Raw genomic sequence first — 25,576 nt, 5'->3', positions numbered from 1 at the left:
TTGATCTTAGTAGTAAACAAATCACATTTTATAGAATGCAAAGTTTGCGCTGATTATCATTCATTTTATTTATACAAAATTTTATATATTTATGTAAGTTTAGCAACACTATCAGCAGCGTTGACTGTACGGAGAGGCAGTTTAGATATATAAACCAAATTAAAAATCGAATAAAATCAAAACCACCAGTCGACAAACGAATACACTTTTGAAAATTGCCAGTAATTGGAGAACGCGTGCTTTGATAAGAGGTGGAAAGTCGCGCACCACCAGAACCAGGGATGCAACGCGCACGACGCGACGAGATTATGACATTTTCGCTGTCAAGTAAAGTTACAGCTGTGTCGTCTGCTGGCCGCGATCCTGAGCCTGCCCTTGTAATTTATTGAAATTTGTAGTTTTGGCAATGTTTTCCACCACCACACACTCCGTGGTAAGTGCTGCCCGATGACAATACATTCATTCGCCCACCTGACTGCTCCATTTCTACCACCCAACACTTGGAATCGGGGAACTGCGTGTGATGTGATGTGACAGCCCTACCTGTACCTAGGCAACTTCAGCAGAAAGCCGCACTACTACTCCGTTAATCGAACCAAGCTGCACGGGAGCGCGGGAGCTGCCCGGTTGTCCAAGTCCACGTCCACGTCCAGCCGGAGTCATGACCTAGTGCTCGACCTGCGGAACCTGCTGAGCCGTTCGAGCGCCAGTATACAGGGCATGGTGGAGAGGGCGGCTCGACTGAATGGCATTCTCGACCGGCGGCTGGTCGATGATGTGCTGGCCAAGGTGACGAGCATGCTGCCCTCCATGCGCGATGTCCGAGTCACGTTGGAGGAGTCGGCCACACAGATCGGTCGTGTCCAGCTGCAAAATTATCAGTTCGAAGTTTCGCTAACCGGTGCAGCAGGTTCCGTGCCCACAGGCGCCAATGTGTACGTATTGCAAATTATCCTTTCGAGGCTCCGCTTAATCCTGGTTTATGTTTTCAGCAAGGTGATTCCAACTATTACACCAGGTCTTCTTCGTCCGCTCTTCTCACAACAACAGCTGTAATTATACGGAAAGTATCTACGAACTATATCTCAAATTTAGCTCTTTATAGAAATCAGATACGTGGCTTTAAGACGGATCGTTCCATTGAGGCGGAACAAAAGCGCAATCCCACAATGACCTCCCGACTAAAGAATGCTCTGGCCAACTCGCCCCAGCGTCTGGATGGGGACACACCCCTTCAGGCTGAAAAACTGAGACGGCTGCTGGCCAAATCCGAAGAGCATGGATTTAATAAAGCCGTAGGACGACAGGGTCTCTCAATTGTTAACCGTACTAATGTTTTGTATTCCAGGAGAGCCTGAAAATTGCCTTTGCCGAGGGCTACTTGGCCGCCGCTAACTCGGAGGACTCTCCAAAATCAGGAAAAACTATGAAATATCTGAAGGTACGAGTTTAAATTCATTCAAAGTGTACCATGATTACTTTGAAAACCACAGAAGGCCTTGGTCTTCTTTAGTGTTATAAATAAATTCTAGTAATTGTCACGCAGACTTTGCAGACTATCGTCGTTATCGTCGTGTTCTTGGGCATTTTCCTGAGCTTCTTTACAACCTCCAATGGATCCGTATTTCGGTGAGCCTCCACGTTATTAGTTTTGCTTTACCCATCTGATATGCCTTTCTTTCAGCAGCATACAACTGGGCAACCAGGTTGAAGTGGACCCTGAGGAGATCAACGTCACTTTTGAGGATGTCAAGGGTTGCGACGAAGCCAAGCAGGAGCTCAAGGAGGTCGTTGAATTCCTGAAGAGTCCGGAAAAGTTCTCAAATTTGGGCGGAAAGCTTCCAAAGGGAGTGCTCCTGGTTGGCCCGCCGGGTACTGGCAAAACACTGCTGGCCCGTGCCGTCGCCGGTGAAGCCAAAGTTCCTTTCTTCCATGCTGCCGGACCGGAGTTCGACGAGGTGCTCGTAGGCCAAGGAGCCAGACGAGTGCGTGATCTGTTCAGTAAGTAGATTTCAATTATCCAAAGTGCTCAACTAAACAAGAACATCATCTTGCAGAGGCAGCAAAGGCCCGTGCCCCTTGTGTTATCTTCATTGACGAAATCGACTCGGTGGGCGCCAAGCGAACCAACTCTGTGCTGCATCCTTACGCCAATCAGACCATCAATCAGCTGCTCTCCGAGATGGATGGCTTCCATCAGAACGCTGGCGTCATTGTTTTGGGAGCCACCAATCGTCGCGACGATTTGGATCAGGCTCTGCTGCGTCCCGGCCGATTTGATGTAGAAGTCATGGTGTCGACGCCCGATTTCACTGGACGTAAGGAGATATTGTCTCTGTATCTGACGAAGATTTTGCACGATGAAATAGACTTGGACATGCTGGCGCGCGGCACCTCTGGTTTTACTGGAGCGGATCTGGAAAACATGATTAACCAAGCGGCGTTAAGGTAAGGAATAACTTGTGTTGTATTATTCAATCACAATTTTGAAGAGCGGTACTAATAATTCTAACATTTTGGCAGAGCTGCCATCGATGGAGCCGAAACGGTCAGCATGAAGCATTTGGAAACGGCACGAGACAAAGTACTTATGGGACCCGAGCGCAAGGCTCGTCTACCGGACGAGGAGGCCAACACCATAACCGCTTACCACGAGGGCGGCCACGCGATTGTGGCCTTCTACACCAAGGAGTCGCATCCGCTGCACAAGGTGACCATCATGCCCCGCGGACCCTCCCTTGGACACACCGCCTACATACCGGAGAAGGAGCGTTACCATGTCACAAAGGCACAGCTGCTGGCCATGATGGACACCATGATGGGCGGTCGTGCTGCTGAGGAACTGGTCTTCGGCACGGACAAGATTACGTCGGGAGCCAGCAGTGATCTCAAGCAGGCAACCTCGATCGCGACGCATATGGTCAGGGACTGGGGCATGTCGGACAAGGTCGGTCTTCGCACCATCGAGGCGTCAAAGGGTCTGGGCACCGGTGACACCCTTGGTCCCAACACCATTGAAGCCGTGGACGCGGAGATCAAGCGCATCCTCAGCGACAGCTACGAGCGGGCGAAGGCTATCCTGCGAAAACACACCAGGGAGCACAAAGCGCTTGCGGAGGCGCTTCTCAAGTACGAGACTCTTGACGCCGACGACATCAAGGCAATACTGAATGAAAGCCAGACGTAGTTCCCCCATCGGTGTGGTTTGATGGTGTTCAAGGATCCAATTGGAAGGCCGGGTTGGTCTGCCACCGGACATTCAGCTGAACTGCTAAATATTTTTAGTTACAATATACATATATAAAAAACCGGAGAAAAAAACCAAGCAAGAGCGAGACGCAGACGGACAGTTAAGAAATAAAATGTTACACATATTCAGTTATGTTTTCCATCATTCACGTTAGAATTAAATATTAGTTTGAGTAATAAATTAATTTGAAGTGGAATCCACATATTGTTTGCGCGCCCATATCGATGTGACCAGACTACTGCAACCTATGTTAGAAACCATTTTCTAGAACTTAAGTTATAAATATATTTTCAATGTTAAAGACATAATTAACAAATATAGTTTTGATCACATTTTTTGTGGAATCCATTCCATGCTCATCCATTTTAGTATTTTTCATTGTATATTTGACGTTTGCGGTATATTTGAACAGCTGCGTCGCGGTCACACTTTCTAGCTGTCGAATTTCCAATTCATGTTTTATTTTTTGCCGAATAAATTGAGATAATATTCTGAGAAAATGTGCGACTACAAGGTCTCGGAGCGGGCGTACGCCAAGTTGATATTCCACGCGGCCAAGTATCCACACCAGGCGGTCAACGGACTCTTGCTGGCCGAGAAGACATCGAAGGGCTCCCAAGTGGAAATCGTGGATGCGATTCCGCTTTTCCACCAGTGCCTGTATGTCACCCCCATGGCGGAGGTGGCCCTCATGCTGGTAATTACCAATTGCCCTTCCTAAACTCACATCACGAGGGGCTCGGTGCATTTGTGTCCGGACAGCAATGTGGTGCGCCCCATAATGGAACTATTATGGCTTCAATTTGTATCTAGATCCTCGCACCCTGGCCAAACACTCCGCTATCCAAAAGATATATAACTATTCTAACTTATTGCGGCTGCATAGTTATCCAGTGTTGTGCTTAGAACAGAAAGGTTTATGTTCCAAGCGATCTTTATTTAGTAAAATGTACCTTGTACCCCACGATGGTATTTTAATATTAGCATATCAAATTCAAAAACTAGTGTCACACCACTTTTACCCTGTTAGAAGTTTATTACCCAAATTAAACTAGCAGTCTTAAAGCATTGAAGTTGTGAAGACTGAATTAAATTTAAAAGCCGATAAGGTTGTACCATTGTTTAAATTAAAACATTTTATAAAATAACGATAATAATACATTACCTTACACTTTCAGATCGATGCCCACGCCGAACGGGAAGGATTAGTAATCGCAGGCTACTACGCAGCACCGGAGAACTTCTACGACAACCAGGTCGACAAGACCCCAGCCGCCAAGATAGCTGACAAGATCCAGGAGAACTTCAAGAACGCCTGCTTTGTGGTGGTGGACAACAAACTGATGACGCTGCAGCACGACCGAGCCGCCATCCAGGTATTCAACTGTCCCGGAGACTCTGGAGCAAGGTGGTCAAAGGCCAAGTTTACGCTCTCACAGGCGTCCGATACATTGGAAGGCGTGTCGCTGCTGCTGAAGCGCGGAGCCATGCGGGATTTGGTTGACTTTGACAACCATCTAGATAATCCGGACAAAAACTGGACCAACGACTTCCTGAATCAGCCGCTCAACGATCTGCAGAAACTGTACTAGTCGTCCGTTTCAAACGTACGTTTTTTTTTTAGTCTAGCAAAATCGCATTCGAGGGAACATGCCGGAATTTCAACCTTGCAATTTAATTTATTGTAATTACATTTGGATTTCAGTAATCTTTAGAATAATGCATATAAGTTAAATAACATTCAACTAATTAATAAATAATCAATTCTTTCATCATGTTTTGAGTCAAATGTTGTCTGCAGTCCGAGTCCGTCTGTTGGTGCACCTATTGTAATATCCTTTTTAAGTCCGGTCCGGTCCGGTTCTGTTCTGTTTATTGTGTTGAGTAAACCTAAGCGCGTTACAATTATCGTTAATAAATACAGATGAATAATATGTATATAATTTTGCTTTTGGTTTGTCTGGCTTGTAAATTGAAATATTTTACAATAATATTGTAATATCGCGATTGCTGATTATACATAGGTATACATAATACGTACTTATGTGGATATATCGGAGATCGAAAGTATCGCAAAAACGTTTATTTATATAATTTCAGTGTATTGTATATTTTCATATTATCTGATCGAACGCATAACGAACTCTTTACACCGTACACTAAACGTATAGGGGACCGGGACTACGAATCACTGATCACGGATCTCTGATCACCAACGGGATGCCATCCTGAGCACCTTACTCGTATTTGATTTGCCAGTTATATGCTATATGCTTCTGTAGTTCTGTGTATAAGGAGTATGCTTTGGGCTTGTATATAATATCTTTTGCTTGATTGAGTTATGTCTCTTGTTGGTTATTTTTCACCCAGTGTCCGCTGGAAGGGATGGGCAGGTGTGGGTGTGGCTGTGGTCGTGGTCGTGGGCATGACATGGGGGAATCTGTTCTACGTGGGGCGCCTTTTGATTATATCCTAGCTATACAAGAGCGCCTGAACACGCAAGCATAATCAGTATGTAAGAGTATGAGGCATATTTCGCTCGGACTCTTTCTCAGTCCACATCGTGATATATCTGGGTTGGTGTGTCTTGTGTTCCGTCACCACATGCTATGTTAGTTGATCTATAAGAATGCAATAGAGAAGTCATGTATCAGTGGGATGCTGTGGGGGAATGGCTAGGGAAGAACACCCAAACGAAAGATGCACTGCAATTTGGAAAACTCTAGTAGTGTACGATTCTACATGGACGTGTGCGAGTCTAACTCTGTGTGTGATGGGGGTGGAGCTGTCTAGGTGTGGAGGTGTCGTGGGTGCAGCGGTACGGGACGTATCTATGTGTGCTGGGGATCGTGTCTAGAGTCGGTCTCCTCTGATATTTACCATTCCCGCGGACAGAGAGTTGATGGCCTCTTCCACCGTCGGCTTGTGTCGATCGATTTTAGATGAGTTTATGGGCGAGAAGTTGTCTACGATTGCAAGCGTGAACGAATACACATATACAGATAGATATAGAAACACAAAAAGCGATTTCAAAGCAAATCTCAAGTGCCAATTACCGAGATCACCACTCGAACTGGAGTCCGTAAAACTTGGTGTGCCCTCTGTCCATGTGGGAGTGGAGCCCTCACCTGAAGCGGGCGGGGTCCAGGCCAATCCGCCGCGGGATCCGTACTGGCTGCTCGACGACGTGTCCACCGCCAGTAATGTATCCAGATGGACTTCCGAAACGCTAGTTAAACAATAAATCAATTTGTTACAAATGGGTATTTCCACTCGACGGCGGGATAGCTTAGATGGCTAACATACATAAGCATTAATACCTCACAATGTCCTCCTTGTAGGAGCCTCGATAGGCGGGTCCAATGTTCATCTTGCGATCCAGATAGTAGGACTGCTGATGCTGCTGCGACTGCTGGTGATGGTGGTGATGATGATGAGACCGGCGACCTATCGACGAGCTGCTGTTCTTGTTCGAGCTGTCCTCGGAGATGTCGTCAAAGGCGGGGGGAGGAGTCGAGCTGCATGAGGGCGTTGTGCCTAGCAATACAATGAGCAGAGCAAAATATACAACGGAATGAGTGGCAGAAGTAGACAGTAGTAATAAAAGGTAGCTGGGTAATGGTGTAGTGTGGCTGGGTAAGCGAGGTGCAAGCGAGTAGCTAATCCCGTCCCTGTCCGCGTCCAGTCGATCCCTGAGTGCCGTCGCTCTCGGGTATCGTGGAGGGCGCTGCCTTGGGCGCTCGTCTCTTGCCCCGTCTGATCTGCTGTCCAGGAGGACTCCTCGCAGGCTCTACGACCGGGTCGGGAAGCGTAAGCTTGGGTAGAGGTCTTCTAGGACGCTGTGTCGCCTCCAGTTCTCGTTTGACCTCCAAAAAAGCACTGACCGACTGCAGGAGATTATCCTCCTCCGGCTGGTTCTCGCAATCCTCGCCACCGAGCGCCAAATCCACGTAGTGAAAGTAACGCTTCCGCCTCTGATGTCGCTGCAGCTTCTCTTGAATCCCTCGCCTAGGAGAATGCTGGCTGTGAATACTGCCCGAGGATCGGGAACGTCCCGTACGATAGCTTTCCGCTCTGATCGGCGGAAAGCTCCGAACTATGGAGCCCACCGATGACCGATCACTGCGCGCCACAAAGCTGTTCTTGCGCTGAAAGATGTCCACGTGGTTGAGGAGTCTTGGCTGCTGGCGCCGGAAGCTACTTTCTGATCGAGCCGTGGAGTAGGCGGAGTGCAGGGAATCCCGGCGCCGCAGCGAAGAACTTCTCAGTAGAGTAACCGTTGGGTCTGCCAGAGGAGCAGGCGGTGCATATGGACCATATGGACCACTGTCCGGACCATCGAAGAGATCATGCAGCTCCAACCAATCCTGGACATTGCTAGGCGAACGGCGATCCCCGAATCGCGGAATGCCCTCGTTCGCTGGCACCTGAAGGGTGTGGGTATGTGCTGGTGCCGGGTTGGGATTAGTGGTGTGCGGTTCTGTACCTGGAGTCGTCCGATCCTGGGCATCCTTGCGCCGTGGCGAGCCGCGTGGCGGTACTGGCGGTGGCACTCGCGTCTTCAGATTACTGGCCGCCGGCGTACGCTGCTTGACGGGCGGTGGTGCCCGTTCACTGGCGCCACTGGTGGTTGCTGGACCTAGGGCAGTTGCTCCTCTTTCGGCTCCACCTGCCGCTCCCGCTGGCGTGGGCTCGGTGGTGGGCGGCTTGGCTGGCTGGTGAATCTTGCCACTGCTGTGCGAGTGCGAGGCGTGAACCGCTGAGCAAATTATAATAGGTTTAGGAATCGAAAGAGTGTTTTAGAACAAGTTGTAGTCGTGGTTAGTATACATTAATTTTTAGAGTGATTAACTTACGCCTGGAGGCCACCTCGTTGTCGCTGTCAATGGAGCGCTGAATAGCCTTGGAAAGGCTTTTTCTCTTCGAAGGCGAATGCTTAAGCGCTGCAAAAATGATGGAAATGCAGTAATTAGTTGCGGAACGCATAAATTTGTTTCGATCAAAAGAAAAAGTTCAAAAAGCATAGCACTTCCAAAGCAACTATGCGAAGCCAAGAGCAATACGGTTGCCAGGATGCCAAGGATGCCAAGGATGCCGAGGATGCCAGGGATGTGAGATCAACTAACGTGAGATTGAGAGGCATGCTTTGGCGTCCGTTTCGAAATCATATAAAACCAAGTGGTGAATACAAAACATCGTTAATAAACACTATAAAATACTCGTTAAGAAAGGTGTAAGTAAAGAAAGTGAGAGATAATCAAAAGTTAAAGGACATCGACCATTCGTTTGTTTACCTATATAGCTGGTCACCAAGGTACGAAATTTTCTGTGATTCCCCTTGATCTCTGGGAGATCCACTATATGCGTACGTAAGAGTGGGTGATTGCATTCGAGACATGGCCATAAAAGAAAGCAGAGAACAGAGCGGTTTGTTGGTGGATATTGATTTGATGTAGAGATATGTATATAGGTATCTCTTCAAATCGGCGTCTACTCAGGCCAAGTGTACCATATTGCATTTTTGCTGCACATCGATCGATTAACCAACATTAGCAAGCTACGAGTGTCTAAATGGTGTTCGGTGTGTTCGAATGTAAATGGTGTGAAAGTGTCTATGGCTAACTATCTACTCAAAAATGTCGGAAACCGGAACCGGAACCGGAACTGAGTGCTTGCATAACTCGGCCAACTGCACACAAAAATGCCTTACAGTACGAGTACTTAGCCCGACTTCCACGACCGGTCCACTTACGGGAGGGTATCTTGCGGAACACGGTCTTGGCCATAAAGTTTTGGAATCTTTGAGCATAGAACGAGGGCCGGCAGACCGATACGGTTTCCTGCAAGAGTATATATCAGTGGCAAATTCTTGCTAGAATCATCAGTCTTACCCCATCGTGTATGATGCTTTTGAATGTGTGCTCCAGCTTCTTCTTCAGCCTGTAGGATTGCAGGATGTCGATAATGCCGATGTAGAGCAGCAGGCGCTCGCCCTTCTCACTCCTTGCTGGAATGCCACCAGGTCTGGAATTGGGTTAGGTCGTCGCATGTAAGCTCGGAAAAATATATGGAACTGAAACTGAGGCACTCACGGCACATCCTCCTCGTCGTCGATGGGTTCACTCTCCGCCTGAATGCTCTCCATGGCCGTGGAGTGGGCAACCAGCCGCTGGCGATTCACTGACCTGTATGCCGCACTGGGTTAGATCTTTAGATTGCCCGAAGGCTTGGCAGCAAGCTGAGATACTCACTTATTCCTGCTGATGCCTGTGGCCGCATCGCCGTCCAGCGGATCGTCTGCATCCACATCGGAGTCCTCGGCCAGCGGAGCCCTAAGCGGTTTTCTCTGCTCACTCTGCTTCTCCTTTAGCGCCACGTCCAGATTGTGGACGCCGAGGAGCAGCGAGTAGTCCATGATTTTGAAGGACTCCAGCACCGTGCAGTCGCGCTGAATGGTCTTGATCAGCGCGGCGTAGGTCTCGGCCTCCAGGAATATGCCGTTGGGATGCTGCTCCATGAAGTCGAGGTCCTTGTACGTGGGCGACTTCTTGGCACGCTCCGCCTTGTTGGCCTTGCGCTTGAACGTGGAGCCCTTGAGGTCGTACTTGAGGTGCATCTTTACGGACGAGGGCAGCAGATTGTTCATGACCACCAGGCGAATATTTTTGGCATTGCTCGTCTGCAGGCAGTACAATCCGAAGAACTTTGGCAATAGCGTGCGCGGATTTTGATTTAGATTCATATAGTAACTGAAATGCAGATAACACTTTTTAAATAGGTCTTCTTGCAAAGATTTGTTCGGGTTACCCACCCAGGCAGTAGTTTCTGTAAGAATTCACCCTCCTTGTGTTGCACCGTCTTTATGATGAACTCGTCGTCGGTCGTCAGGTAGAATATAGAGCCGGAAGCACCAGGATTGGACAGTTCCCGCAGCGGGGACGTGCACATGGACATCTGAAAGTATGGACCATCAGTATCTGCCGACTTGGAACGGTCGCCCACTCACCATAAAATCATCTGGTTGGATGCCAAACAGATCCCGAAAGTAGCGAAACGCTATGGGCGCATAGATCTTGTATCTGAACTCGCTGTAATGGTGGGCAGGTGTAAGGCTAGAACCCTCTGGTGGAAAGGTGATGCTCTCGATTTCCCAGAAGTCCATCATAAGTAGATCACGCTTGGGCTTCGAGGCCAGACTGCCGACCTGCGAAGGATATTTCAAGATTACTAAGTAGATGGAAAAAGCCAAGATATACAAGATATGTCATACGAATCAAGCTTGGGTCAATCTTGTAACCCCGCCCTGAGTTCATTGAAATGTTTGGAAATAGTGCTAGTAAAACATGCAAGCTCCAGTACTTAAGGCTATGAATGTTTCTTACAGTGTGCTGGATTCCCAGTTGGATGGAGCCCATGATCTGCGACGTCTGGATCTTTTTGTACGTAATCTCGCCGCCCTCGCCGACGCGTCTGTGGCCAATCTTGCGCTCCTTGTCCGCCTTGCTGGACGCTCGGTTCGGTCGGTTGCCCAGCTGGACGGATGAATGGTTGGTTAGTTGGTTGGTTGGGAGTGAAAGTAATTGACCCGATTAGTTTGGATGGGAGTGACCTCGAGGTCAAGGCGGATGTACTTACGTCGGGCGATGAGTTTCCCACATGGTCGGTGGAGGCTAAAGAAAGACGGACAGAGTTCATTATTAGGAGTCATGTTTAATTCAGGCCATGACGCAGTCGCCTGGTCAATCACCGCAACTTGAACTTGGACAGGACACTCTCCCTCCAGTCGCGTGTGACTTTCTTTTGTTATCAATCCCAAAATATAAATAGGAGCCGATGGAAGTCCGTTTGACAAGTGCGGGGGTGGATTCACACTCACGCTTCCTCCCTTCGCGCGAGACACATGCGCCAGGGGCATTTCCATTCGACAGTCATTGATTTTTTTCACGCTGCGAAAAGTGACGGGGTCTGTGGATAATAGTTACCATTGCTGGGCTCGGCCAGTTTGGCCTGAGACGCCGAGGAGCTGTCCATGTCGATGGTGTTGATGGTGTCGCCATCGCCGGAGGCCATCGTGCAGCTCCTGCTCTGCTATCGTATTCTCTTCTCTTCTCTGCACTCTTCCCACGTCTAGGACTTCACTAGGACATGCTGGCTGGCTGGGATTGTGGACTTGGGCTATTCGAGGGCTGCTTTCACGTTTTCCGATCCTCGGCGATTATCCAATCGAGTGGGCTAACTGGGTGGCAGGAACCTTGGCTCTCGTCTGGCGCTGGCGTCAACGTTTCTGCTGTCTACGGTGATGGTGATGTTGATGGCTCCTCTGCCACTGCTGTCATTTTCACTGCATACTCATAGGCACACTGGAAGGCTGGAAGGTCGGCAGGGCTGGAAGGGTGTGCGCAGGAACAGGCACGCAGGGTTGCATTCACAGTCAGACGGTGAAGCGGAGCATCCGCACTGTTGTAAAATCCGCAAATAGCAATGTTTTTAAAGCTTATAAGCCTTTGACGCGTGGAAATATAATATACAAACATAAAAATAGTAAATAATAATTTATGTTAATAAATTTTATAACACCCTGTGGCCCTGTAACGCCCACATGATTAAAACGAATTATTAAAAACAAACTTCATTTAAACCAATCCATAGATGCCATAAACAAAAGTAATTTGGATTTAATTAGTCATGCTGAGACTTTTTTTTATTATATGTGTGACTTGAGTCCAATCTACAGCGTAATTTTACAATAAAAATACAATTTTAAAATTTGTTTAGTTTTTTAGCAAAGAAAAACGACGACGAAGGCGGTTGGTTTAATGCACTTTTAATGTTTCTTTTCGTATTTTTTTTATTAGCGTTTCTGTACTCAATTAGACCTATACATCGTATATAACTATCATATATATTTTATTTATGTGGTAAATATATGAATACAAGAATTTCTTGTTATGCTTTACTGTTGTCCTTTTTGTCTTTATGGGTTCGTTTGCTTACGCATTGTGGTGTTTGTTTTTGTTTTGTGTTTCGTTATCCTTACAAATACATGCATGTACAAAATAAGCGCTTTTTTTTAAAAATACCGCAAAAAATTACGTTTATCCGTTAAAAGTCTATTAAAAATTAAGGAGTATCAAAGTTCCTAGTCCAAACATAAAAACGAATGTAGCCTACATAAAAAGGACACTACCAAACTAACTGCTTAGAGCTAAGGATGCGATGGACATGACTACGGCGACCGTTGTCCACTTGCGTTGTATAGTTGAGGCCTTATCTGTAAAGAAGAAAATATTAGATTATGTATTCAATTTTGTTAACTTTAAAACTAGGTTTTCTATAAGGATGGAGAAACGGACAGATGTTAAAAATTTCAAACAAATCTAGCTTACTACTTTAATGCTATGATGCATGAATGAATAACTTGTCCTTATAAGCAAAGTGTTATCCAGGCTTACCTGTACTTACCATAGAAAATAGTCTCCCGGCGCTTGGTGTAGTTGGTGCCAACTAGGATAAACGCACAGGTGATTGGGGTGGGGGACTCGAGTTGATCTCTAGGAATGCGGGTGCGAACGGTCATGCTGTAGAGGCCACTGGGGTCCTGGTCCAACTGCGTCAGTACCGAGTCCAGTATGTGGGTGTCAAACCTGCGGAGGGAACGATTAGGTCCTTGCGCTATTGGATTTCACCGGCCTTAAATTGCCGGGGACAGTGGATCCTCTTACATGACAGACAGCATGGGTTGCGGGAAGACGTGCTGGACCGCACACATGATGTCCACGTCCATACGCGAACCGCTCATCCGCGCTTCCAGCATGAAATCCGATTCAGGAACTGTCGCAATTGGAGCAGATTGGACGAAGGGTGTGTGGTGGAGCCGGCGGACAGGAGCCGAAAGACAAAAAGTCGTGAGAATTAATCAAGTGTCAAACTAAACAACGAAACAAAACAATACCAAGCAAAACAGTGTCCCAAAGAAAAGCACAAAACAGCACAAACAAGCCGTGGTTCCGGACACCGCAGAGACTGCCACATGACACGCATGCAAATATGAAAGCGAATCACACGTGCCACACAGACGGCGCCCAGCACCTGCACTAGCAAAAAAAAGTACTGACCCTAGCATTTAAAAGGGGAACTCGATTGGGAACGCCCTGACTAAGCCAATTACAGTTGTCCTACAGCACTGAAAACAACTTCAGATACTAACTAAGATTAAAATATTCAAACCGTAGTTATGGATATATATATATATAGCTAACAAAGTTGCTTTAAAACAAAATAGAAAGTAATATCATGAAATATAATAGAATATAAGTTCCTTAAAAAGGTACGTTGAAAATTTAAATTAGAATTGCCCAGGCACAAGATGATATGCGAGAGAATGAATGCTAATAGTGGGACAGAATAAAGGCCAGCGCATTAGAGTAAGGCTTTCTCGGCTTTTGTTAATGGCTTTTAAGTACATAAATCATAATTTTTGTCTCCCTGTGTAAACACCGACACGAGAACACCTATGCAAACACCCTGGTGGCGGGGGCCAAGTCAAGATGGGGGCGGGTGCAGGTTACCCGGCAGAACCAGAGGCAGAACCACCACCTTAGACCTTTCGACCCCCACCACCACCTGCTACCCATTCCCATTCCCATCGCCACCGCACATCTTTCACCGCCGATCCTTTTTCTTTTGGCCGTGGTCGTGACACCCACCGATTATTTGCAGGCGGGCACTCCGCTTATCCGTGGACTCGAAGGTCTGCACTGCACAGGTGTACTCCCCCGTCATGTTCCAGTCGGGATTCTTTATCGATATAACACCGGGACTGCCCTCCATAGTGAATATTTTGGTGTCTATCTTCGACTTCATGAAGCCCTACAGGCGCAAGAACAAGAACAAATCGAAGACAAAGACAGAGTTCGATTAATCTTAATTAATTCGGTGCGACCAAAGACCCCGAGTGACTCACCATGGCGAACCCCTTGACCGATGGTATCCACTGGTAGATGGAGTGGTTATTGAACAGCCATTTGAGGACGAATCCTTGCTCCCGCGGCCCGATCTCCACCTCGCAGTCGAGCACCAGAGGATCGGGTTCGTGGTCTCGGAACAGCGTGTAGGTGCGTGGCACCCGCAGGTTGGTGATGCGCACCGAGTGAGTGACTATGCGGCATGGGGGCGGAGTAGGAGGAGTACAGGATTAGTTTGGAGGAACCCAAAAAGGATGTATGCGAGAACTGCTCACCCGAGAGTAACGCGAGCACGGCCAGCAGCGTGGCGCGTAGGCCTCGTCCTCGCCAGCCCGCCATGACAGCCGACTAGTTTGCCTCAGCGTCGCTGGGCACTCCAGATCCTGTCGCTCGTGATCCTCCCGTTCCGCGAGGACGCGCCGTCGTTGTGCGTGGCAATGAATACTTCTGTGGTGGTTGGACGTTTCTACTTATCGCGGTGCTGTCTGTTTTCGGCTTGCGCTTTTATGTGGATACATGGGGGCCTTTGGTTGCACTCATTATCACCAATCTCATCACAGAAGCAGAATGGCAGGGGGATGCTTTTTTCTGGGGATACGGGCACTGACTGGCACAAACTTTTCTCGGCCCAACGAGCTCAGCACCTCGGACGCAGCAGCTCCTCGCAGGACATCTCCCACTGCAAGTCGCAACTATGGCAATCTCCTTTTATGGCCCGGGCCATTTAAAGTTTTGCCCACACAGGACAGGATACTTTTTGTTAGCGAAAAATCGACTTTTTGCAGCCCACATACACGAACATCTACGGCTGCGATAGTGTGTGCGTGCGGAATGGAGTCCGCGGGGGCGAACTGTGCCAAAAGTGGAGTTCGTACTCTCGGCGTAGCGCGTGAGTTCTGCTGGCGGATACCAATAGTTGGTGTTGGTATCTTCGGCGGCACACTGTTGTCCCGCTGCCAGGCGCAGCTTTTCATGTTTTAACACTGGAAGCCAACGGGACGCTCGTGGGAGAGCGGAGCTTTCGTTTGGTAGCGCCGAACTCCACGGCGTTCTATGGCGGCACAACTACGTCCTGCGCCAAATCAGCTGAGCGATGGTCACTGCGCAGGCGCTAAAGCTGAACTGATTTCCAGGCAGGGGTGCCACACCTGGACAGGTTTGCTGGGCGGTAAATTCAAATAACTCGGGGTGTTTTATTGCAAACAAAAGGTAACAAAACGTCGAAAAGAGGGATCCCTTTAAGGATATTATTACAAGGAAGAGAGTGGCCACATATAATAATATAATTATAAAAATAATACAATATTACAGGTATCAATAGGATTAAAAATTAATATTTAGTATACTACAAACATATTAGTAACATGCTGTAGTAGCTGTAGTAACAACACGTATATCGGTACCTACCAGTCAAACATGTATCCGTGTAAACTATTATTATGTTGTTGTTTATTCAATTTTCAATAACATCAGCAAAAATCTTAGTCTAATTTATAGTTAATAGTGTTCCTCTTGCTTGGATGTGTTACAGTTACACGCAGACGCACACGCACACACATACACATGATTAGTACTTGCATGGTAGATATAGGTCTAGAACCTGAAATCCCGACTCCAGACCCCAAGAATTCGTGTTAAAAGTATACTATAGACGTGCGATGCTTCAGATTTACATAGATATTACGCGCAGATATATGTTTAGTACGTAAGTGGACTGGCAACTATAGCGTTGACTTCGATTTGGTCGCATTTAAAAACTCGTGTGCTGGCTCCTACATCCTACGGATACACCTACTGATCACTACTTGCTGCTCGGATTGGATTCCTGGGGATTGCTGGTGGTGGTGTTAGTGGGCTGTTAAAACGTGCTTAGATCGAAACTGAAATCACCGTTCAATGGACTGTACACAAGCCAATTGGTTCAAGCGAGTGGGAATCCCGCCTAGTCGCTGGTCTCCTCCTGGCTGCCACCGCGATGCAGGTGGTGGCCAATCAGCGTCTCGATGCGAAAGTCCTTGGCGCTGCTCTGTTTGCTGGTCCGCAGAACCAGGGGCTCGCTATCGAAGCGTCTCCTTGGACTTGAATCGGACGCCTCGGCAGAAGCCTCAAAGATCAACGCTTCCGGCGGCGCATCCAGGCGATTTGTACAGGCGCTGTCCACCGAGTCCGAGATATGTGAGTCCTCCTGCTCATTGCCGCTCTCCACGTCGATCTTGTCCTCGCATGAGTCGTCATCTCCCTCGGCTTCCGCATCGGCCTCTGTGTCCGCATCGTCATTGTACACATTGAGATCCATGTAACCACCGCCGGCGGACAGTCGTTCTGCGTAATCCCTGTGGCCGGGAATGCCCGCAGCACTGGCCACAGTCGCCACATCGAAGGCGTATGGGCTTTTGTACTTGGAGCCACGGCTGCTCTCGGATCCCCCGCCCACTCCTCCGCCGGAGCCACTGCTGTGCGGTAGTGCATCCAGGACATCCGCTCCTCGACCGCGATTCATGAAGGGCAGCCGGTCGAACTTGTCCCCCGACTGACTTCCCTGGTAGAAGGATGCTTCGGCATTCGCAAAGAAGTTAAACTTCTTGTCCGCTCGCAGCGCTGAGTCAAAGACATCCGCCGGATTGTGGACCACGTCGAACTCCCTGCTCCCATTGAAGTTGGGCACGTTGAAATGCACTGGCACGAGGGGCACGGGCTTGCGTATCCAAAATGGAGACAGCGTGCCAAAGACCGCCGGAAACGAGAAGCGTTGCATGGTGGGCGCCCGTTTGTAGCGCTTCCGCCGGCGCAGGAAACTGCCGTTGTCGAACATGTCCTCCGCCAGCGGGTCCAGCGTCCAGAAGTTGCCCTTTCCGGGATTTCCCGGCTCGCGGGGCACCTTTATGAAGCAGTCGTTCAGGCTGAGATTGTGCCGGATGGAGTTCTGCCAGGCGGGGAATTTGTCCTTGTAGTATGGAAAGCTACAAGTAAAATGCACAAGTTATTTAACATTTTTTCGAGGAATTTTTTTTAAAGAATTTGGTTGTTTATCTAGATCACTTACATTGCAATCAGTAAATAAAATATCACATTTTAAAATTTATAATTTTTGAAATCGATTAAAGCACTGAATGTCTCTTCTTTTCTATGTTTTCAATTGAAATTTTATAGGATTTATTTATTTTTATCGTCTTTACAAACTACTACTTTTATTCTCTTTTTCTGATGTTTTAAGATAACTTGGAAAAAATCAAACTATTGCTTCTTCATTTAAGGATATTAACTTTGCTGGCAAACTCACCGCGACATGATGAAATCGCAGATCCCGCTGAGCGTGAGCTTCTTGTGCGGTGACTGAAGAATGGCCATGGTGATTAGAGCTATGTAGGAGTATGGTGGCTTTACCAGGGGACCACCCGAAGATCCCGAGCCGTCTCCGTTGCCGCCGGCGGCACCACTTCCGCCCATGGACGACGGCTCGATGTCGCTGTCGTCGCAGCCCATGGACATGGCATCTGCGGCGGCAGTGCGCGAGGACGCACTGCATCCGATTCCGTTGCCGATGGAGGAGCCGCCTCTGGAGCTTTTGATGAGCGGCGGCGAGAGGGAGACGCTGTCGTGCAATGTGTGCATGGGATCCGTGCTGGTGTGCATGTCTTAGCGGGTATACACTGTAGTCTATTTGAGTCCGCGAATTGGACTCACTAAATTTAGAGGACGCAACACTGTTATTTAACTATTTTGCTCAGGAACTGTGTTCGTTTTGGCGTTTCACTTGCTTCACTTGGCATTTGCATATGCTTTTCGATTCAACTTGGAATTTGATATTTTCTTTTCTATTTCCGCTTCCGTTAACCGTTCGCTGTTACCGTCGTTTCCGGTTTAGCTGCTAGGATAAACTGTACATATGGCCAGCAGTGGTGTGGAAAGTGGAAAGTTGGCTAGCGCCTAGTCCGTCGTCGCGTCCGTTGAAGGCGGAATCCGCTGGCCAAATGTTAACTGAATCGCAACGAAAACGAAAATCTTCTCGCCCAAAATGTTTTTCTACATAACTCAAACATTTATTTATGAAAAACCGCTGCCATTGCCGCTGCCGCTGACGTTTCCCTGAGCTTTTGTGTCGCCGTTGCTGTGTTTTCGTATCTCGAATAACTGTGATTCTACTGCCGACGTCGCCGTTGGCGCGGGCAGAGCATCCTGACGGCATCCTGGCAGCATCCTGGCTGCGCCCCGACAGCATCGCAGCAGAGGGAGAGAGAGCAAGAGAGCCCGGCCAAGCCTCTCTTTCTAGCGGGGGATGGGTTGATATCCTGCGAACCAATCTATGCGAACTAGCTCGTGCCATCCCTCTCCCACTCGCTGCAAGTCCTCACAAAATGGTGGAGAGCCCTGGCTGTAAATGCGATATTTGTGTTTTCCTCTCTCCAAGCGGCGGCAAATTGGCAGCGACTGCAGAAGCCAACGAACGCGGCGGTGGGGGGGATAAACATTTTGCGCAAATTTAGATACCTTTTGCCGCTTTGACGTCGTGGCTCTTAATAATGTTTCATTATGTCAGCCACATGGAGGCAGGCGTCCTTTTCCCCTGCGGCCCTCCCTCGTCCTCGCACTCGCCCTGCCAACCACCACTCTGCTCCTCTGCCCCAAATGTTATGCTTCAAATGTTGGCATTTTTATGTGCGAATGTTTTTCTAACCGTATGTCGACGTTTCTTGGTTTCTCTCGGGCTCGCAATCTCATTCCCAGCCCTCTGTCCCTATGCACAGAAAGAAAAAAAAGAAAAGAATCTAATTATGTGTTTAATTATGTAAAGTCCAAATTCCACAAATCTTACTTAAGTTAAGTAACGAAGTTATAGGGACTTTTCTTTGCAGTTAGATAAGTAGAATTGTATTTATTTTCATAGGATATATTTTGTTGGTTATTCTAAGAACGATTAACTGAAATATGTATATAATACAATGTATTATTATTAAATACATTTAAAAAAAAAAAAAATGCATAGAACAGTTATGTCATTTTAGCAATGCGAAAAAACCGAAATAAAATATAATTTTAAAACAATACATACAATATACAATACATCTAATATAGATAATATTGGTTTTTTTTCTGTATATTTTATTTGGGTGTGGAAGTGAGATGGAATCAAATGCACCATTTTCACCAACATCCTCCGAGCACAATGGGGGCTACTAGAGTGAGAGAGAGAGAGCAGTAGAGTGGGTGGGACGGGAGGGGGTTGGACGTACATGTGTTTGCTGCATTTGTACTTGTATCCAAGTGAGTTTTGTACTATTTCTCTTTTTCATTTTCGCTGTTTTTGTTCTCCAGTTGTTAGACATTGTTGTTGTAGCCATTGTTGTTGTTCGCCATTCAGTGTTTGGAGCCTTCCCTTTTCAAATTAAACATTCAGTAGTCACTTTTATTTGTTGTACTTTGTTCAAATTAGTTTTCCAGTTTTGCGGAAGTTACCCACACACAACCAAACACTCACTCACACACACAGATGCATGGAAACAGACACGAATACAATAAGGGCCGCCATCTTCGAATTCAGAACCATATTGATGTCGCTTCTTTCACTCTTGGCATCGTTTTCATTATTCTATTTTAGCTTTGCCACCCCCAAAATTCCCATTTGCCAATTCCCCCACGCCCGCCCACCTTTTACCCATTGTTACACTTACAAATCAATGATTTTTTGGCCAGATTTTTAGGGGCGTGGCATCGGCCATCGGTATGTATCTTTATCCCGCTTAGTAGTGTTGGTATTATCAGGGGGCATAAATAGAAGGGTGTATATACAATACTTACATGGGGTCGTTTCTGCTCTGCCTGCTCCCCAATTTCGAGGCGGAAAATTTATTGAGGCTTATCCTTGTCTTTTTATGAGCAAACAGAACATTTCATGGCAGCCAAATGAAATTGGTTGGACACAGAATGTAATCAAGTTTTTCGAAGCTAACGCTTAAACTATTTCGGAACTTTATAAACAGGTAAATCAAGCAAAAACGTACCCAATTACTGGAAAATGCTGGAAATCGAAAAGGAATATGTGTTTCAAACTATTGAGTATTAATTGCATGTGTACACTGTAATGACAACAATTGGTAATTAATTCCGACTAGAGTCAGCATTAATATATGTGTAACTGTATCGGTAGAATGGTTAACAACAATATAGCTCACCATGCATAGAGGATAATCTATCTATAGCTACCAGTCATCCTCAAAAACATTAGCCCACTTTATCCCCCGCGAGTTGCATCTAGTATATCGAAAATATTTGCCCTTTCAATCCACTTTTCATTACTTATCCGCCTGCTCAATAGTTTCCATGGCAATTAAACGATTCCAACAGCCACTATCCTGGGCCAATCCGTGGTCACAGCCGTATCCATGTTCCCTGTCAGACTACGGTTAATCGCCGCCTTAGCACGGCAGGAGTCCGGATGAAGGACGAAGGACTCGGGCGGCCAGTTGAGCGTAAGGATGCGGTGCATTAAAGCTTTCGCAGGGGAACAATTAACTTATGGCCAAACAATAACGCCGAGGAATGCACGCTGACAGGAACCAGCCACCAGGAGCACATCCTGCTCAGCCTCACCGCCAGCTCCATCTCCGGGCTATATATATCTACATGAATATCCTGCGTCCTCATCCCGCGCTGCAGCAACAGCGGCATGATCCAGCAATAATCCCTCTTTTGTCAGCAAATTTATTGCACACAAGCAAGCCGGCAAAGGATATGCCAAGCGGATGAAACGGAGCGCTCAGTGGGCAGGAGGGGTAAGGACTGCGGATACCGATTCGGGATTGGTCTCTGGCTTGGCTGAACCCAGACTTTGACAATACAAATCTTTATTGCGAAATCTGCAAAAGGCAAATAAAAGATTTGACACTTGAATTGCTTTGACTGCAAGGATTCGGCAAGGACAATCGCCACTTTTGGCTCAAACAAAGGACACAGTTGCTAGCCACCGACGATGGTCCGCCTTCATTATGCACTGGGAACAAAAAGAGGTCATAAGATATCTTCATTTGATATTCAAGTAAATCAAAATGGCTATGGCAGCATCTAATTATTATTTAATTATTATTTTGTTTATTAATATTATCATTATCTGTATATATCGAAATATTTCAGCACCTGTACGACATTTCCAACAACTACTAATTTAAGAAAGTGGTTATGTCCTTCGACAAGTGTACATCTTACGAAGGGGATCCCCTCTAATTTGCGCTTGAGATGGCGCATCCTGTCGCATCCTGCATCGGTGGACGGCATCTGAGGGTCGGTGGCACCTGCTGGATCGCAAAGGCAAACACTTGAGGCCGCGTAAGAAGTTCGAGAATGGCGAGGGATGGCAGGTTTAATAGCTTCACTTCTTATGTGATTATTAAATCTTTGAAGTATCTGAAGGCGCAGAAAACAAGTCAGGCTGGGGCTCTGGTCGTGGGAGATACACATACAGGCACTTGAATACTTAAGTGACGCTCAATTTGATGGACAAGGACGTCGAGAATCAGCGGGCAAGCCACCCCAGGATTGCCCAGGACAATGGGAAAAATCACAGCAGGCAGCGAGCAAATTGCACAACTGCAGCCGCAAATTCTGTTTCGGGATCTCCGTTCTCCAACCTGCCAACAAGTGGCAAGCACAACAATGGATTCGATTTAACCATCCTCACTGCCCCGCATCCGGATCGCAATCCTCCGGACGAGCTGGAATATTTCACGCTCGATTTATCCCGGCTTTTTTTTGTACCAGAGGGTTGGGACAAACAGCAAGTGCCACACACCAATGTTTCGTGGCTCATTTCATTCAGTTTTGTTCATTTGATGTGGATGATGATGACGATGATGATGGTGGTGGTGGTGGTGGTGGTAGTGGTAGTGGTGGTGATGCCTGTGCCTAAGCCTCTTGTTTGGCGGCAATAAAAATCGAGCACCGTGTGCCTAAGCCTCCTCGGGAACCCAGTCCATTCCACTCCACTCCGCTCGGCAGAGGACGTCAATTTCTCAATTCATAAATAAAACCCAAAGCCCTTTCAATGTGTCAGCACAAGTGTGGAAATTACTGGGCGGGTGGAAAAGTGGGCATCGTGTGTTATTGTTGTTTATTTGCCGCTGGATCTGCTCGAGCTACCTATAACCGCAGCCAAAGGATTTCCCTGCTCTCCATTTTGAATGGCTTCGCGTCCGCGAGGAACTCGACTGGGTACTTGGATCGCATTAAGTTGATTTATTATGCAGCGCAGAATTCAATTAAGTGGGATGATTGTCACTTGTCCGTATGCCACGAAAGCCAAACTCTCTGAATATGCGATTGGTTTCCCACTTTGGCTTTTGCTCTCTTAACTGCTGGGGCGTGGCAGCAAATCTCCAGCAATTTGGACAGTTGGTAATAACCATCCAGAAGCCTTTCCCCCTTTCATCATGGTCACGCACAAGCCGTGAAAGATAATCGTCTATTTGTTTTGGTTGCAAGGATTATGAAGTCAAAATGAGAAGGGATTTGCACAAATTGCTTGGGATGATTGAGCCTAGGATCCCATCATGTAGGCCAAATGAAATCGGCGTGGAAGCTGAAACATCTGGTACGGTTTTTTGCCACTGAAAATATATGATTTTAAAATACAGGATGATCAAGTGAGGAAGCTCCTCTTTCAAAGGTACTTCTTGGTTTGGTAAATATCTACAATAGTAGTTACAGTGTGTATGGGGACTCTCCCATCTCCTTCACAACGTTTTCAATAAGTCTGGGATGCTGGAAATCTTTATTAGTTGCTCATCCGTAACCATGACAAACATCCGCAAAAGGGATAACAAATCACACCGAGCGACTCTTGAGCGAAACCAATTTAAATCAAACCGAAAAGTATCAAATGGTGAAAAGTTGCCAGTGAAAAGCTGAAGGATGGTGCAAGACACGGCTGCTCGGTTGTTTTCGGGGGCACGTGTGGCACGTGGATGAGTCCTCGATGGATCCGGGTGTCGGGTAATTTACACTTCCCACCAGGACACTGCTCACAGGGGTGGAATGAGGAGGCGAGGAGGAGTGCCGCTTGTGGAATTTCATTAAACAATCGTTAGTGTAAATCAATTTGTTAGATCAAAGCCGTGTGGGCGACATGGCGACAAATGAGAAGAAAATACAGGGCACAATGCCCGGATATGGACACCCGGAATGGAGTCCCGTAGATATTACCAATTTGCGCTGCAAATAAAATGCGAACAACAAATATTTGCCTGCTCTGATGAGGACATCACAATCAAGTTAACACGTGGCCCACGGACCGCGAAGTGCGAACACGTGCGGAATGGCATCGCGGAGCTATCAGTGTCCAGAATCAATAATATTGAATATGCAATATCCTTTGCAAGGAGCAGCAGCTGGGAAAGTTCGATTTGTTTACCCAAAACTAAGGTTATTCAGCCTACATGTCAAATTCTGCTAAACCTCTTAGATTAAACTTTAACTTTAAGCAATCTCAGATGTTTTATCTATTACTAAATATATATCAAGTATAATAAGATGTTATAGAGAAAGGGATCTAAGTTATTGACGTTGCAACATCACATCATTATAGTCATAGTCATACCTTTCAATAGATCTTGGGAAGAGTTTCCATTAAATCCACCTTCTTCTTGGCCTGTCTCCACAGTCAGGCGGCAAATCTGTATTCCCATAATCGCATTAGGTCGCCAGCCGGATGAGCACTAAATCAAAATCGTCAGCCACTACCCACTCAATAAGAGCGCAGCACCCATTCAGCCATTTGATTGTCATTGTCCTTCAGCTGGAGTACAAGCGTTTGAAATTTAATTTAACGCATTTACATGCAGCTTAAGATCTACGGCCGGCCTCGGGCCATGGTAAACAAATCAGATGTATTTAGAGGAGTGAACCGAGCCCAACTCAAACAAAGGGAAGCGAATGGGATTTCGAGGTTGCGAGTAGCGGGAAACGGGAAACGGGAGGAGGAGGAGGGGTAGAAGGACTCAGAATCCTGCGCACATTTGCGGATCAGATCGGAGGGTGGTTCGGTTCAGGTTCAGGACGCCCGCTTGGAGCGAGTTGAAAAACTCAATATTTGAATAACTTACTACCGTGTGGAGAGCAAACTTTCAAGTGAAGAACGAGGACACTGGCGGGTCGCAAAAGGACAATTATTTGCTTACGCGTTGTCATTCAAATTGAGTTTTAATGTTGGGCGGTGCGCGTAATCCAGTAAGTCCCGTTCCCCTTTTCTCGGATCGCCGGAATTGCAAGTGGTGGCTCGGCAGTCCTGCAGTCCTGCCGGTCATGTGGGCACCATTATTTGCTCTATCACGTTCACGTACTAAAAGTTATGAGGACATTATATGTACAGCCGTAGTAAACACAAATATCTATAATCCCCGCCCCTGCGGGCATTCCGTGCGTCATTCCGGCCGAGTTGGAAGTTCGGAGTTCGGTGTTCCGTGCTCTGAGTTCGAACTCGAGCTGGATACACATGTACGGGCGTAATTGTTTGCAGATGTCCTTAAATGTCGTGAGAATATTCAGTTGGTTTGCCTCTCCAGTCGGCTGGCCCCCTTTTTGTTTTGTGTATCTTAACCGGAGGTGCACGCCTGTTGCGCCTCTCGATACCGATTATTAGTTCTCAGATACTTGGGCTACTCAATTGGGGATTACCACCCATTATATTTTTGATACATTGGTATATTTAAGGGAAAATTATATATTAATACATAATTTATAGTAACTATATATGTTGGAATAAAGTCCCGATATCTATAGGTATTTCCATTATCTATAGTTCTTATACAAGGGTAAAAGAAGAGAGAACTCTATCGCCTATCAGTTATACGCTTAGCTCAGCTAGTGAAAATGCGTCGGATATGGACGAAACCTCGACGGACAGACAGACAAACGGACGGATATGGCTAAATTAAATCGGCTAGAGGTTCTACGGAAGAATATATATACTTAATAGAATCCGAAACGCTTTGTTATAGCCGTTACATACTTTTCAAGGAATATTATTTACCCTTTACTCAACAAGTTACAAATTTTGTTCTCTGTTACAAACATATCAAAATTGTAAATTACAATTACTAATAATTTTATAAAATTTGTTGAAAATTATATTAAGCTTTTCGATGGCCTTTATGGCCATTTTAATGATTATTGAACAGATTTGAGTATAAAGTATATCTGCCTTAACCTATGGATACAAAAAGACAGCCAAATATTAAATTTAATAAACACTTTTGTAAATGAAACCATTAGGAGATGGTTTGTTATACATATATGTTACCAACAGTTCCGTTCTGAGTCATACGAGAATTTTCCCCGCTCAGTCCGGTAATCCATTTTCAGTTGTGGTTTTGTG

At 46.7% G+C, this 25,576-nt stretch overlaps 5 protein-coding genes and 1 non-coding gene across 13 annotated transcripts; 3 read left to right on the top strand and 3 right to left on the bottom strand.

Moving 5' to 3' along the window:
* Nucleotides 1-101: 101 nt before the first annotated feature.
* Nucleotides 102-3,602, top strand: YME1L (YME1 like ATPase). 3 transcript variants are annotated; one of them, NM_001274213.2, is made up of 9 exons: nt 102-433; nt 538-935; nt 993-1,052; nt 1,106-1,295; nt 1,349-1,441; nt 1,547-1,629; nt 1,688-2,001; nt 2,058-2,448; nt 2,524-3,602. In NM_001274213.2, the coding sequence occupies exons 1-9, from the start codon at nt 407-409 to the stop codon at nt 3,185-3,187; spliced, it is 2,220 nt and encodes a 739-aa protein (NP_001261142.1). In that variant the 5' UTR covers nt 102-406; the 3' UTR covers nt 3,188-3,602. The 3 variants fall into 3 exon arrangements, with proteins under 3 accessions (NP_001261142.1, NP_726263.1, NP_001246473.1); NM_166568.3 differs by having other exon boundaries at nt 301-433; nt 1,556-1,629; nt 2,524-3,373; NM_001259544.2 differs by having other exon boundaries at nt 301-433; nt 1,685-2,001; nt 2,524-3,373.
* A 56-nt stretch (nt 3,603-3,658) lies between these two features.
* Nucleotides 3,659-5,027, top strand: EMC8-9 (ER membrane protein complex subunit 8/9). Its single transcript, NM_137887.4, has 2 exons — nt 3,659-3,947; nt 4,429-5,027. The coding sequence occupies exons 1-2, from the start codon at nt 3,750-3,752 to the stop codon at nt 4,840-4,842; spliced, it is 612 nt and encodes a 203-aa protein (NP_611731.1). The 5' UTR covers nt 3,659-3,749; the 3' UTR covers nt 4,843-5,027.
* On the bottom strand, nt 4,913-11,580 carry PIP5K59B (Phosphatidylinositol 4-phosphate 5-kinase 59B). Of its 6 annotated transcripts, none has more exons than NM_001043101.4 (16): nt 11,233-11,580; nt 10,886-10,920; nt 10,633-10,782; nt 10,257-10,454; nt 10,062-10,204; nt 9,502-9,999; nt 9,343-9,447; nt 9,142-9,274; nt 9,003-9,090; nt 8,545-8,607; nt 8,107-8,193; nt 7,737-8,009; nt 6,571-6,787; nt 6,307-6,479; nt 6,131-6,216; nt 4,913-5,871 (listed from the first exon to the last, which is right to left on the bottom strand). In NM_001043101.4, exons 1-16 carry the CDS (start codon nt 11,318-11,320, stop codon nt 5,863-5,865), a joined length of 2,346 nt encoding a protein of 781 aa, NP_001036566.4. In that variant the 5' UTR covers nt 11,321-11,580; the 3' UTR covers nt 4,913-5,862. The 6 variants fall into 6 exon arrangements, with proteins under 6 accessions (NP_001036566.4, NP_001246471.1, NP_726262.2 ...); NM_001259542.2 differs by having other exon boundaries at nt 9,343-9,435; NM_166567.4 differs by lacking the exon at nt 6,131-6,216 and having other exon boundaries at nt 9,343-9,435.
* On the top strand, nt 11,177-11,771 carry asRNA:CR45469 (antisense RNA:CR45469). Its single transcript, NR_124706.1, has one exon.
* Nucleotides 11,772-11,921: 150 nt separating this feature from the next.
* CG13532 (uncharacterized protein) lies at nt 11,922-15,159 on the bottom strand. The gene is made up of 6 exons (NM_137884.4): nt 14,490-15,159; nt 14,214-14,407; nt 13,957-14,119; nt 12,973-13,081; nt 12,713-12,894; nt 11,922-12,521 (listed from the first exon to the last, which is right to left on the bottom strand). Exons 1-6 carry the CDS (start codon nt 14,551-14,553, stop codon nt 12,442-12,444), a joined length of 792 nt encoding a protein of 263 aa, NP_611728.1. The 5' UTR covers nt 14,554-15,159; the 3' UTR covers nt 11,922-12,441.
* A 483-nt stretch (nt 15,160-15,642) lies between these two features.
* Nucleotides 15,643-18,190, bottom strand: fd59A (forkhead domain 59A). Its single transcript, NM_079090.3, has 2 exons — nt 17,495-18,190; nt 15,643-17,174 (listed from the first exon to the last, which is right to left on the bottom strand). Exons 1-2 carry the CDS (start codon nt 17,845-17,847, stop codon nt 16,157-16,159), a joined length of 1,371 nt encoding a protein of 456 aa, NP_523814.1. The 5' UTR covers nt 17,848-18,190; the 3' UTR covers nt 15,643-16,156.
* Nucleotides 18,191-25,576: the final 7,386 nt, after the last annotated feature.

Source organism: Drosophila melanogaster, chromosome 2R (assembly GCF_000001215.4).
Source record: "Drosophila melanogaster chromosome 2R".
NCBI classification, from domain to species: domain Eukaryota; kingdom Metazoa; phylum Arthropoda; class Insecta; order Diptera; family Drosophilidae; genus Drosophila; species Drosophila melanogaster.
The sequence above is the reverse complement of the archived record's forward strand: the minus strand, read 5'-3'. Positions and strand labels throughout refer to the sequence as shown.